General features: G+C 46.5%; 1 protein-coding gene across 2 annotated transcripts in view; it reads right to left on the bottom strand.

Annotated features, from left to right (window-relative positions):
- grin2aa (glutamate receptor, ionotropic, N-methyl D-aspartate 2A, a) overlaps positions 1-15,263 on the bottom strand; it is a 103,126-nt gene that overhangs the window by 17,584 nt on the left and 70,279 nt on the right. For both annotated transcript variants that reach the window (XM_023821673.2, XM_023821672.2), the window contains exon 5: positions 1,272-1,474. In XM_023821673.2, coding sequence (XP_023677441.1) covers positions 1,272-1,474 — 203 coding nt within the window. The remainder of the gene's footprint in view (positions 1-1,271; positions 1,475-15,263) is intronic.

Raw genomic sequence — 15,263 nt, 5'->3', positions numbered from 1 at the left:
GCCCCGCACTCGAAGTGAATAAAGTGGATAGATTCATGGTGGGGAAATCCATTGAGGCAGTTGGTGAAAGTATTCCGGAGGGCTCAGCCAATCAGCTGGAGCGGCAAGTAAGCGGCATCACAAAGGCGATCTCACCTCCCGCATCGATAAGGAGCCGTCGGCTCCGCTATTCAGAAGCCGGCCGCATGCACACCGTTTTGTTTCTGAGCATAAAAATTACAGCCTGGCGACTGTGACATGGATTGATTATTTTCTTTCTTATGGCTGCGCTGGGCTGTGCATCATTCCCCGAAGCAGCTGGTTCAGCTCAGGGTGGGTGGCTGAGGGGGGGGGGGGGGATGCGGGAGACATAGATGCCTCTCTCTGATTTTCTGAAACATTCCCGTTCTGGTACAAGCAGGATGGGCAAAAGGAGTCAATCAGCAGGCTGGCATTCATCTGGTAGGCGGCTAATTCGAGTGACCACCTGCCAGTAAGAGTTCACACTCATCCTATGGGTTTGGGTCGAATATGAGGAGGCCCTCAGGCCAAATAACCTCTGGGCAACCCATTTCCATGGCCATCGATCTCCAGCTGGTCTCCAAGACAACTTTGGAATCTAAGACGCAATGGCAACCATACACCCCAGGCTGTGGTCCTCAGCTTTCGACCAAGCCTTCAGCTGTGTGCAGAAGGTACCTGAGAAGCTTAGACTGCAGCTTCATATCACATCTAAAGGGGCTGTCAAGGTTCTCAGCCTGAAGAAAATTTGCTCTCAGTGGGACTCATATACCACATCCCCTTCATTACATAAGGAGAAATCCTGGAATATATGAACATTTGGGAAAGAGTTTGGGTCTCGAAGGCACCTCTCACTGTCACTGCACGAGTGGGTCACATCCCGAACATCCCTTTCCAGGCATTTCTAAATCCTGCACGTACGCGTTCGTGAGGCTTAGAGCGGCAAATAGCCCTCGGAGTAGCTAACCTGGGATTTGATCATTCTGTTTTTTTTTCCCCGCTTGCCTCGCCTGTGTGGGAATAAGTGGTGCAGAAAAGGCCCGTGGCTTCGCCTATCACACCGAGTAGCAGGATTGCTGAGTTCAGCACAGATACGGAGAGAAGGACGGCAGCAAGAATGAACAGCGTGTCCTGAAAAACCACCGATGAGAAGTCGATTAAGGGTCCTTGTCTTAATCGCCTGGCCTGAATTTTGAGAGTCAGAAGTAGTGCTTGCATGTGCTCATGTCTTAGCATTAGCATGACGAGCAGTCTGGGGGCTGGGGGCTCACTTTTTGATGTACTTGCGACACGGAACCGAGTTTCGCATGCAGGTCCCCGTCAGGCGCTCCACGTTCTCCACGATGACGAACGGCGCCTCTTCCAGGGTCACGATGCTCAGGTGGTTGTCGTCCGTCTCCGCGTCTCCGAAGGAGTTGAAGCGTGGCCAGACCGGATACTTCAGAGTCACGCTGTTGTTCTCCCATTTCCCCATCTGCAACAGCAGTAGAGAAATACCCATGAGAACCAGAGAGACCCGGGAGGGGGTGGGATACAGAGCCAGATAATCATCACATGGGAGACGATAATATAGGTCATAAGCCTCAAGTTTCACCATAATTTCAGGAATATTGATACAAGCTTATGGTGCAGGACTTCGGCAGTAACACACACAAACGCGAAGCAGTGTAATTACATTTTAATGGTCAATTAAATGCCTCAGTTACAATTTAAAAAATCTTATTACATGTTGATGTTGCTGCTGAAACCACTCTTGGGTCGCATGATTTGGGCTGCTGTAAATAAAATTACCCAGCATGCACTGTTTCTGTGGATAAGGTAAGGAAAGCCTGTTCAGCTCGGGAAGCGGGGAGGAAAATTCCACACCAAGATCTCGGTACGAAAAAGACTGGCAGTGCCTCCGTGTTCTGGGTCGCGGTGCCAGCAAGCGGTGATGTCATCCAACTCACTCGAGTGAGATTTACACCGATGATGGCTGTCCCATCTCCGTGCCGACGGAAAAGCAGGCCACTCTCCTGCTAACCAGCTCTCCTCACACACGACGCGTTTACGCCGTGATGGGGGGGAGTGAGTTCTCAGAGGCAGAAATTGCCACTCTGCACATCTGCTGGACAGAATGTCCACACCCTGGAATTAAGGGCGATTTTCATCTCGCACTTGCAGGACTGCAGTTAAAGATTGCTGGGGCGTAGGGAAAAGATGTGGGATCTCCAAAATGTGTCGTGCCAGATTTTAAAACCAAATAGCTTCGACACATAAGGAGCTGACTGGCATGATATTCAGGGTATAGCCCAGCCTTGTCTCATGCTGCATGGGAAAAGCTTCAGGACGCACAATGACCCCAGCTGAGATAATATACATGGATGCTGGGGGATGGATGGATAGATGGAGAAATAGATGGATAGATGCAGCTGTATAAAAAGCTGTGAGTGAAAATGTATGCTCCCGAATGCCTCCCTATGTCACAGTAGACCTCAGTGGTGGCTGGGGAGACCCGCCAGAACCTCAGATGTACGAGGACGGTCCAAAACCACCGGCTGTGCCAGGTACCAGATGCATCCTCGCCGCTTATATAACATCCTGTTTTTGGAGATGCTGAGCGCCGCGCCGCAGAGGGTGGTGAGGATCTCGCGGACCGTTACCGAGACGCGCCTCACAGCGGGCCGGGACACACACACGCACCGCAAGCGGCCTCGGAGAGCCGGAGAGCGTCATAAAGGACTTCGGTCACCCTGCACAGACACTATGCTCCCTCCCCCAAGCACTCAGACCATGGGATACAGGCTGGGTTTTTATCCAGTTTTTTTTAGTTAGAACGGACTTCAAGGGACCAGGCAAACTGTCTGTTACATCCAAAGTCCATTATATCCAGAGTTGCTGTATGTCCAGAACACAACTACAGGACACCATTTACTCATGCCACACCCCAGCAGACACACTTGTGGTATAGATTGTTATATTGTACATGTAGTAATCCAACTTTACCTGAACAGATGCGTGACTATTAATAATCCCGACTCCGTATCTGCGCTGGATATCATCGGCACGCCAGACGCCTTGTAGGCGGAGCCTTTATGTCCGTTATAGACGAACAAAACTACAGCTAAAAGCGGCCCTGGGGACCAAACTGTTTGTCCGTTATAAGTGAAATTCCGTTATTTGCGAGTCCGCTATATCCGATGCCTTTTCTGCATGTTCTTAAAGGCGCACGGCCCGGACCAGCGGCCCTCGTCCATTATAGACGAGTTATAAGCGAGTCCACTATAACGGGATTTTACTGTAATAAGGCTCCTAATTACACACCAATGCACTGTCACATTAATGCCCCCCATTCTACCTCCAGTTCATCCCTTGTACATGTGGACACTGTTTGTCTATGGTGCTGTTACTTTATTATTCGTTATTGTTGCCTGTTGTACTAGTTTTGGGAACAATTCTGGGGCAGCACTGTGTGCAGGGGGCAGCGCGGTGTGCAGGGGGCAGCACTGTGTGCAGGGGGCAGCGCGGTGTGCAGGGGGCAGCACTGTGTGCAGGGGGCAGCACGGTGTGCAGGGGTCAGCACGGTGTGCAGGGGGCAGCGCGGTGTGCAGGGGGCAGCGCGGTGTGCAGGGGTCAGCACTGTGTGCAGGGGGCAGCGCGGTGTGCAGGGGGCAGCACTGTGTGCAGGGGGCAGCGCGGTGTGCAGGGGGCAGCGCGGTGTGCAGGGGTCAGCGCGGTGTGCAGGGGGGCAGCACTGTCGCCTGACACCTCTGGGACCTCGGCTCAAGTCTCCGCCATGACTCCATGTGTGTGGAGTTTGCATGTTCTCCTTGTGTCATTGTGGAGTTTCCTCCAGGTACTCCAGTTTCCCCCCACAGTCCAAAAACATGAGATCAACTGCAGTTGCCAAATTACCCATAATGCCACGCTCACACATGCATGTGTGAGTGAATGGTGTGCGTGACTGCGCCCTGCGAAGGGTTGTTCCCTGTCTTGTGCCTGTGGCCTCCTGGATAGGCTGCAGACCCCCAAGACCCTGAATGGGATAAGCAGTTACATCCATGGATGGATGGGTACAATTCTGAGGTGCTTAGTGTCGACACGCCGGCAGAGATTCAATGTCCTCATAAATAAACAAGCAATAGGAGGCCTGACAGTCACAGCCATGGTGCAAACTGAACTGTCAACATCAAATGGCTTCGGGTAGAAAACGGCTCTCTCTAGTCCTACACACTCATATTCAGTTGCAGTTTTTAAAATGTCAGTTTATAATAAAGGAATCCATATTAACAGAATATGAATGCATTATAATTTAATTTGTTGCTTAATTGCATCACTGTAGATGTTATATACAATTTAATTCTGTAGCTGATACTTCCAGACTATAGTAATTATGTAGGAATGGCCAGGTTAGTGCCTGACAAAAAGCTTTTAGTAGAAATATGACCCCATTAGGACCAGGAGGAGATTCCGGTAGTTTGACTTTTTGGTCAGGATTTCTAGGACAAACAGAGGGTCCTTCAGTCATCCACTGAAGCACAGCCATGTGTCACTGAGTGACTAGAAGAGTGTGGTACTAATATGCAGCCAACAGAAGGCCAGAACACCATGCAGAGTTTCTGTCCCTGAGGAACTAGGGACTGGGTGGCGGTCTTCTTCATCTCTCTCCTTTTGGAGGGTGATTTGAGTCTTTCGGTAGAGAGGTGGGCTGTGGCGATACTGTCTGATCCACCAATCCTGTAAGTCTATAGGTGGGGCTAATGAGCTGCTTGTTTGGCAGCCCTGAGTTTAGACTGTGTGCTGCTGAATAACACAGTGTGAGGAAGCAGGTGATGTCACAAAGCCCACTGGACTGTACCACTCACCAGAGGGGGTAAAATTATTACCTGCACCATAAATTCTGAACAAGGCAGGATTCAAAACTTTCCTCCTCGTTCTCATTTCCTGTGGTGGATATATTTAAGCTGACTTCACACAAAAAGAGTTCTGACTCTCTGGCAGCCCTGTCGAAAAACTTGCATATACTCCTAGCTTGTCTGCGCAAAATCCTCATGAAACCTTTAGATGAAGAATTTCACTGCTGCTGAATCACCTCAAGAACAACCCAATACGCCTGGAAAAGTCCCACCTCCTGGAAAAACTACATTTTAAGCATTAAAAGCAACCAGATGCTAATTCGTTAGCTTAGGTTGGCTGCAGATTTTACACAGCAGCAACACTAGGGGTGAAAATACAGACAATCTCCTTAATATAAATTGATTATTTAGGTAGTTGAAGGGTGGTGTGGTGACTCAATGGTTAGTGGTCAACCTGCCAGTGTTCTGGGTTAGATTCCCTTATCTGTACAGATAATAGTGGCATATAGAAAATCAAACGTCAAGAAATGGCACGTGTGACTTAATTATTGTCCTTGAATTTAATGACTGCATATGTCATTTCAAATTGCAAATTGCCTTTGGTTAAGAGTCACAATGTAAATAATGAAAACCTTTCTACTGGTATATAATACATGGCATGCATAATGATTTCATTTTAAAAGGTGATAACGTCAATTCCCATTTTAATTAATGCTTTGAAAATCGCGATTCACTTGATGTATTTAATAAATTTGCCGGTAATGCTAAGTCGCTTGCTGCTCGCTTACACCGCCAATACGTTGTAACCACATGTTCAATATGCTCTACCCAGGAGTCAACGATATTTTAGGTTCATTGGCATTCTGCTAAAACATCTGCGTATAAATTATATTGCATGATTTCTTGTTCTGCGTCGTAAAGAGATCTGTTACAGCGTTTAATCTCAATCGGTAGAAACGGTTCCTGTTTTCCCCCGCAAATTTAATCGCAATGTAGGCCTACAGATTGGTCTGCGGATCAATGGTAAGCGGCAATGAATTTGTGCTTTTATAATGCGATTTATCACAGTTTCGCCTTCATTTGGATGTATAAAACTTTCATCGTTCAAAAGAATTGCATCGCGCCACTGCTTCAGAAACGAAGAAATGCCAAGGGCATCCACTGAAAGTATGACTGTCAGGCACAGAAGCATTTCCCCAGCGCAGTGTGGGAGTCTCAAGTGTCCTTCAAGTTCAAATGTCCATAAAATCAGCTTGAATTGAAATATCTGAAACGTCGTGCCTGAACCTTTTCAGAGGAATGCGAAAGGCTGCTCCATTTTAAATGGATCTTACTCTTTATTTCACACTAACTGATGGAACTGCCGACCCCCAGGTGCAAAGTGCGTGTGTACGTGCGTTACATAAATATGTAAAATATATATTTAAAATCCGAAATCCCTTGTATTGTTATATTTAAACATAGTTCTTCCTTTGTCTGCAGAACGCCGCAGGTTAGAACTCATCTTTTCTCTGAAATGCACTTCTTTAAAACACCCTGCCGTTTTGCCGTGCCCGCTTTGGTTGGCGTCCTGGTGTTAGAGCTTAATACGCTTAAGCGCACTCTTAAGGATCTTCAGGGAGTATGTTTTGTCCAAAGGCTGAAGATGCGATGGCTGCAGCCCCTGGACTACAAAGCTACGATCGCGCCACTGTCTTGAATCGCAATGACCTAATTAGGTATAGACGCAATTAGAAGGAAGCCTCGCTAACCAGCGATGCAAAGAATCCGCATTAAGGCGCTTAATTTCGCCACAGTTTTATTGCTGATGCTAACAGAAGTAAAGTTGACCCATTTTTTCCCCCGTGTTTAGTGCCTGCGCTCCAATTAATATTGCTGGGAGTTAAAGGACCAAGCAGATGCGGAGCGTCTTAAGTCCCTCTGTTATGCCGCACCGTCACTTCCTTATTCCCCGCATTTTGTCTCATTGCCTTTTCCCTGTGTGTTATCGCACTGATCTTGAAGGGTGCGCTGTACCTGAGCGCAGAGCGCGTCTAACAGCCGCCTGGGATGCTGAAGCCGAGCCGCCGTCTTTAATCACCGGGCGCGTTTAGACGCGCAGCCTGCTTCCTTTCGGTGTGACAAAAGGACGGCGGCTTTTCTTCTTTACTGAGCACCTGAGTGCCGCCAAGCCTTTTACTCAGAACCTCATTTAGGAAAACGTGTGAAAATGCGTCGTTTCTCGCTTCCCCCCATTCGATCACTCCACGAACAGCGGCTGAACCGAGGAGCTGGAGGTGTGAGACACTTTGCGCTTTTGTTCCAGCTGTTGAGGGGGAAGGGGACAGATGGCGAAGGCGCAACAACACACACACCAACCCCATAGTGGATCCCAAAACGCATTAAACGTTACGCGTCTCGGAGCTGCAGATAAATATAATCGATTATTCCGCACTGAATTAATAATTTTTCTTCAGGTTCGTATTGCTAATGTAGTACTTTGATTTGGCTTCTGATTCTTAAATTAAGGCAGCCGTATGCAATACCTCACCTCACACGCCTGCTCTTTGAACCGTTGGAAAATAATCAGAATATTGATTTTAAAATAGTGACCGCTTTTTGTTGCACTGTATTAACTACGGTGAAAGCTTTAAACGCCTTATTTTTAATTGCCTCTGAAGATTAAATCTCACTTTTGTTTTAATATTTTATTAAATCGGTTTAGGTTAAGCTTTTGCTCAAGTGCTAAGTGACCACCTGTGTGACGACTAGGCGAGTCTCCGCAGCGTTTGTATGGCGGCTTTGGGTAAGAGCTCAGTGCGTCTCCAAAAGCAAGTGAATTATCATTTTATTAGTTTTGCTTTTTATTGTTTTTCCCTCCCCTCTTTAAACAGCTCGCGCCAGGTGTCCCCATACTTTTTGTCAGTGGCAGTTACGCGAGTCGTCCATCAGTCTCCCGCGCGAGATGCGCGCGAGCCGAAGGAGGGGGGGTGGCTGTCTTACGCTGAAAGCCATTAAGGCTGAATGCTACGTGTGGCAGTCTCCAGTAGGGGTTATTAATGGCGTCAGCTGTAGGATGGGGGAGCAGCCCATACGGACGCCCGGGGCTGTTGATGCTCTCTTCTCGTCGTTGCCTCTCCTGCTCTCCTCCCCATCCTTACTTGATAAAGGTGTGGTCCCAGCACTGGTATAATAAAAATCATTTATTGTATCCAAGGTTGCCAACTCTCACGTATTTGCTGTGACACTCTCGCTTTCAGACTCTCACGCTCACGCAAGAATCCTTACGGCAAATCTATATTATTCCATTACAAACCTAAAATTAGCTACACCAAAAGTGTTGGGGTAGTTTGCAAAACCTACAGACTATTTATAAGGTAATAAAACTGTTACATACATGTAAACGCGTGTGCAGACTTGTCTGAAATTGAAAAGTTGGCAACCCTATGTATCAACCTGCCTTAGGCAACGAAGCATTTTAATCCATCCATCCATATAACTTCTCTAAATGTTCACTCTGGACAGGATGTCAGTTGCATTTTGATGTTTTATCCGTGCATGTTTACTGTACGAGGCAGGTAAGCCACCATATCACACGGATTGCTGTAGAAGGATATTGGAGGCAAACTTGGCTCTTCAGAGGTACGTTTTGGCTGAAATAAAGAACTAATCACGAAAAACAATAATTACGCAAATAATTTAATAGCAGGTAATACAAATTACTGGTATACTGGTGACTTTGAAAGCATATTCCAGCAGATATATATTTTACAAACGTATTTTGGTTGATTAACTTTATATACAGGTCATAAACTGCCTGACTTGCTTTGTTCCTATAGTGCAGATGAGGCTGTTTTTAACCTGTTGACTATCTGAGAAGTCACTCCCAGCTCAGGGCACACTGTGATGACATCATTATGCAGCAGAAGTCATGTGACACACAGGTCCTCCACATTACTCCTAAGGAATTGTTTGACCTTGGTCAATGGTTTATTTCCAAAATTATGTCTTTCTAAAGTTTATTTGCACATTTAATATTTGTGTCTTTCAGCCTAAGACTCAGAAGGCTATATATCTGTCTATGGCTTTATATAACTCCAGCGATTAGACATGTTGTCACATTCAGTCCCATCCATCTATCTGGGGGGGGGGGACTGTCAGGTTGCACGCTTCTATTAATTGTTCCCTGCACCAGTTCAACAGCCGTGCCTCATAAATTGGGGACCCTCTCTTTAATTAATGGGTGGCTATTGCCGGCTTGGGCACCCCCACCCCCGAAAGTGACCTCGCTTTTATTGATGATGCCTCAGGCTCCACAGTGGCATTTAAGCCTCCCCTCTATCAACCCCCCTCCCCGCCCACCCACGTCTGTAAATACATAACACTGCTTCCGGTTGTTTCCTTGGTCTACTGAGCTGCTTCTTAGCGACCTGACGTACTTTAAATACCTGGCCCCTCTCATCTCTACCCCCCAGATAAAGGTATCAGGGCTGCTGGGCCTATCATGCAGCACCTTAATGATCTGAGCGAGTGCAGCATAGAGAAGAGGATTCTGGGAGCCAAGCGTGTACCACTCTCATTTTAAAGGGGACCGCACCGTTTGCTGTCCTGTACAGCAGATATATCAATGACTAAGGCCAGTGCCCAGGATTGGAGGGGGATATTTAGGCAGACTTTAATTAAGCCTATGAAATTCACCCTGATGAGTAAGAGTATTCCCGCACCAGCTAGTTCCCCCCCAACATGACACGATACATCCATTCATGACGAGTGCCTGTTTGATTGCAAAGTCCTTATTATCTGTCAGATGGCCCAGCAAACCGTCAGGAGGGAAATACTGGTGTCATCTGCAATGGCAGCCGTTTCTGGATTACGGCGTTTATAGAGCCCGGGATTCGGGACACCTGTGTCTCATTCCTGTCCCATCAGCCCCGCTGAGGCTGTCGGGATGACAGCAATAGCTGTGTGGCGGCGTTTCTGAGGAACCAAATGATCTCACTCTTTCCTGCAGGATCTCGGGTCACGACGCTATTTTCATAATTATAACTCATGTTTTTGATTCATTACCTCTGAGATGAAAGAACGCAGATTCGCGTTCATGTGGATTATCGTGTGGATAAAACGGGGATTTTCTGGGGAAGAGGCCTGGGGCTGTGGGGTTTATATCAAAATATTGGCTTGGTAACAGATTCTCCGTTTAGAAACCCTTGATGTCAGCTTCATCCTTATCCATTTACCTGTCCAGGAAAATTTTGTTTATTGGAACCCAGAGAAGGCTTCAAACTCAAACCAGTTTTTAAAAAAAACTTTCCAGTGATTTCAGTGCAGGCGTTGTTTGCCTGATTTTTGCTGCATTTAGAGGTACAGTCGCTACGAAAGAGAGAAGCGCTAAGTAGAGACTCTGGCAGCAGTTATCCGGAAGCAAAAGTGTTTCCCTCACATTTGTCAGCATCAGTGTATTAAGAGTGTAATGCTTTTCTCAGGTACTCTGAACGCTCTCAAAGACCACAAGCAAAAGCAATTTGGCCCTAACTCCACACTTCATCTGCTCAGAGTATTGTGTAGAGACGGAGATTAAGTGTTTTTTTTCCTTTAACATTAAAGCCAATCTCGACCTCACAGTAAAAATTCTTCCTTTTTACACAGTGGTTCTGCTTAGCCATCCTATAGCACACTGATATATTATTAATTAGGAGCTAATTTACACGGGCTTGTATATGAAAGTACAGTAGCAGAATGTTTAGAATAGTTTTTGTGATACTTGGGGTCACAGCAAAGGGTCGGCCGTCATGGTGAGCTGGAGGTTAAGGGCCTTGCTCAAGGGCTCACGGACATGTGACTATTCTGCCGAGGCCGGGCTTGAACCGGCGACCTTCCGCTCACAGGGATATATCTGTTGATATGTTGAATGACGCAGTAGAGAGGATATTTACTTTTGAGGAAAGCAGGACCTTTTTAGCTCCTTTCATGCGTCACACAGGCAACTGACATCGTGGCGACCATCTCCGGGATCAGCTGAGGGTACAGAGAAGCGACAAGGCCGGGGAGCGTATTGAGACATCACCTCTCCGTTTGCGTGCTTTGGGACACGGAAGGACAGGAGGTCAGTTTATTTCATCGCCTTCCTGAAAATGTTTGCGTTTCAGTTGAAAGTGCTTGTAAAAAAGAACCCCTCCTTCTATTCATGCCATGAATTATACAGTGGAGTGTAATTTTCAACCATCAGGAGGATATTCACTGTTAGGTGAAGCAGGTGCATCTTAACCATTAGAGGGTGTGAGGCGTTATTTCCATGCGATATGTTACTCTGTGTGCGTGTTGGTTCTGTGAAGGTCAGATGTGTTTGGCTTTCATCTGGGGACTGAATGACAGATGTGTGTGCAGTACATTTGGAAAGTCACATGTAGCAGTGCTTTGCCACCTGCTAACTATGCTAGCTGTGATTCTGCCTGTGTAGTTCTGCCAGCATATCAGAATCTTAGCTCCGGGCCTCCTTTGTGGCCTAGTAGACCAAGACTTTCATAAGCCGTTACCAAGAACTCGTAATTTCAATGCTCAAATTCTCAACCAATAGCAACAGGTCTTACTGGGTTGTCGCTTTCATCTTTGTTGCTGATTGGTCCACGTATGTCACATGCGTGGCACAGCCGTATACTGTTTCATGAAACGCCTCTTTATGGGGCCAACCCAATGTAAATGTGGCTGCAGGTTCTAAAGCAGAGCACCCCCTATGCTAAGGGTGTGTTCCTGCAATGGAAACAGGTTGGTACTGAAGAAGCTTGTCCACAAAGGACACCAAATAATATGCTTGTTACTGGTTGAGGGGGTTTAACAGCCTGGAGACTACTGATAAACTAAAAGATAGAGCATCAGCTGGCAAGACGTCCTGTTAATGGGAGCAATGTCATTATTTCTGAGTGTGAAAATGACTTTGAATTTCAGCGCTGCTCCTAATGAAAACAACAGATGCTTCCTTATGCTGTGACTCTGGTCCCACATTCTCAGAATCCTTTATGCAGGATGTACTTCTTTTGTACGTGTGCTTCTCTGAACATGTGTTGTGCCTTCACATCTGATGGTTTCTCTCTCCCAGTGTTCGTTAAATTATAATACTGAGCATCCTGCACTGTTCGGAGAAGGCGGTGCATAGTCTGATTATTTTGCTGATGTCTGAACATATGTTTGATATGATTACGTTCCAGATATGTTAGACTGATGACTTTACACTGTTAGCAATCCAAGGTCCATTTCTGTCAGCAACAACACCTGCGTGGGTTAGACCCTCACAAACACAGGGAACCAGAATCTGATAGTGATGACAAGGTGTCATTTGCCAAACAGAAGACTGAGTTTCATGTTTAAGTCCAATGTCCTGAACACAGGTCCTTACAAAACACCTTAAACATTCAAATTAATATTACCATGATGCCAAATTCACATACCGTGCATGATACCTTTTCAATTATACTCTTTATGCTGACGTACAATGAACAACATACAAAACTCACAGAAAGCCTTGGGATGCTTGCTTAATTCTTAATTCTGTAAAAATGTCGCAAATGTATTGGTCTCCTAACAAAAATCAATTGACAAGCAATGTTTAACAAATCTGCACATATGCACAGACACTTTCTTTTCATTAACTGTGATAATTTTTTTTACTGACTCATTTCTGTTCTTGCCATTTTGCTATTATTTCCAATTGTACTCCTGGATTCCCAAAGGGATACTAAACGCACATGTCTGGTGTTTTATGTTATTGTAAAGGTATTGCAAATTAAAAAGCACTCAATGAAACTGCTTTTCAATTAAGTTTTTATCTCAGAATAGCTTTTCTAGAACTATAATTTGGGTGTCAATGTATTATTACTTGAAATGTTTTACTTAAGACTAAATTTTCTAATATGATTATATAATATATATAAAATATTGCAAATGTATTGGTCTTCTAACAAAAATGATCACGTTATTCTTTCGTTCACTGTATTATATATATATATGTAATCACTTTTGTTAGAAGACCAATACAGTTGCAATATTTTTACTGAACTAAGCAAGCATCCCAAGACTTTCTGTGAGCACTGTATGTTTATCATTTTTGTATGACGTTGTAATTAAACCTTTACGATCCCATCTGCTTTTCATTTCTTAAGCACTTAACACTTTGAAATGTCTGTAACTGTCATGTTCAGTAATCAGTCTTTTTAAGGCAACTTACTCAACATCTTATAGATACTGAACACTGTTATACTCTGTCACAGTGAGTAATTAACCCTCAACGAGCCGGTATGCTAAACATCACTTCATATCTCAACAGTTGCCTAATGACTCTTGGTTCATCGTCATCACAGCCGCTCCGTCATAAAGGGTCTTTTGTCCTCTCCTCGTTTATCCCATTATTGTTGTTCTCGAGAGCTTGGTAGCCGTTTGTCGCACATAACCCATCATTCTCCACATTGTCGTGCCGGCTTTCCGATGAGATGCTCTGGCCGGCTCTCGGTAATGGAGACCACGCATGAGGTCCAATATTATGGGCTTCCCAACTATACATCCCGTGGCCTAACATCCAGCAGTCGCCGGGGGAACGATCGACTGTCCGCACGTTCAGTGGGTCTTTCGCCCTCCCGCCCCCAGGGGGAGCAGGGGACCACAAACAGGCTGCCGTTGGCACACCAAGTACCTCAATGATCCCCCATCTCTGTAGTGGATTTCTCACTCTTTTTTTTTTTTTATGAGCAACTGGCTGCATCAGAATCCTCAAAAACGACATGTTTGTGATTCACGGTACCGATTTCCCAGGGAAAAAAAAAAAGAGAATAAAACCGAACAAAAAAAAGAGGGAAGAGGGCCCGGGGTTCTCTGGCGACGCATTGGCACGCAGTCAGCATTTAATGCACCAGCTGAGTGTTATTAATATCGCCGCCATTTAATTTGCGCCCAGACACGGTCATCTGTCATCTCTGAGTAATCGTATCAGTTCACACCGATTTCGCTGCGGCTGCAGACACGAGGGTGCCCCATGTGGGTTTGCGCGAGAGTATCATCCTACGGTAGGATTTTCGCTTAGAAAACTCGTGCCGGTCGGAAATGTCAGAGGCTGAGATGTAGGCAGAACAGGCCCCTCGCTAAAGTGACCCCTGAAGCTGGTACAACGCCACGATTTCATTGGCCGGTCATTTTTAGAGATGAAAGATCAGTTACTCTGCCCTTTGGTGGCCATATAAATACTTATTCTGATTGGGGGAGGGCGGGTAACCGATGCTATCTTGAATCACTGATATGAGTGTTTCCCACACTCGCCTCTATCACCTGAGGAAAATGATTAGACAATCCTCGTTGATCAAAGCGATGTTGTAAATATAGTCTTTGTACCGGTGAATTTGCGGTTCTATATCGTGGGCCACTATTTGCAAATGTACATCGCGGCTTTGTTGCTTAATGTCAGTAAGTACTTTTGACCTCTGACCCTTGCTGAGGGTGGATGGTCGACTGCATCTTATTTCCACTGCGTGTCATTCCAGGCCGCTCCTGCCAACAGATCGACTCTGTCAGATTAATAAGAGCAATGCTGCGCCGCGCCAAACCGCATTACGCCCCCGTAACAATCCCCGGGATCACAGCGTCGATCCTGTAGCGGTCTCCCTAACAGACTTTTGTCCGCAGGCGTTCTGCAGGCTTCTCTCCATGAGTTTCCACACGTGTTTCACGTCTTTGGTTTCCCCGGGTGAAGCATAGGGCCCCCGTCAGCCCCCACCCGCCTCGAGTTGCAGGGCAATCTCTTTGCGTCACGCCCGGCGACCGGATGCTGCAGAGTCACACATAACGTCATGGCGACAGTCTCCGGGATCAGCCAAGCGTCTACAGAGAGACGGTCAGGCCAGGAGGCCTGCTGAGATGCTACCTCACCGTCTGTGTGCTTCGGGACAGGAGGTCGGTTTATTTTATCACCTTCCTGAAAATTAGCAGTGATGCCGACAGATGTTACCATTCCTGTCGCTAAACTTCATAAAAGATGGGAGGGGGTGCAGTAAGCTTTACCAGAGGTGGGACTGAGAAGCAGCTACCGCTAGAGCGGCACTCAACTTTTCTGTTTTTCCTCCACTTTAATCAACATCAACGAGCTGCGTGTTGACAAAGAATTAATTATAGTAATTACCGTTGTGTGGATTCAATTTGGCGTGACGACAACCCTCGCACTGCAGCTGTCAGGCCGTCGCGCCGCGCCGCTTACCGACGGCCACTGGGAGGACGTCAGAGCATGACGGCACACTGGGGGAGGGGGTGTCCGGCCATTAAACAACCGGACAGAGATATCCATCCCCCTGCGGCCATCATCTCGCAAGACAGCAAGGCCGGCATAAGAAATGCGCATAGCGGCGATGACAACGACGGTAAACCCATAGCGGCGTCGCCGTAGCTCGGCAGGGGCAGAGGCGACAGCTTTTCTTA

This window comes from Paramormyrops kingsleyae, chromosome 22 (genome assembly GCF_048594095.1).
Source record: "Paramormyrops kingsleyae isolate MSU_618 chromosome 22, PKINGS_0.4, whole genome shotgun sequence".
Classification (NCBI taxonomy): domain Eukaryota; kingdom Metazoa; phylum Chordata; class Actinopteri; order Osteoglossiformes; family Mormyridae; genus Paramormyrops; species Paramormyrops kingsleyae.
This window is presented reverse-complemented; position numbering and strand designations above follow the sequence as displayed.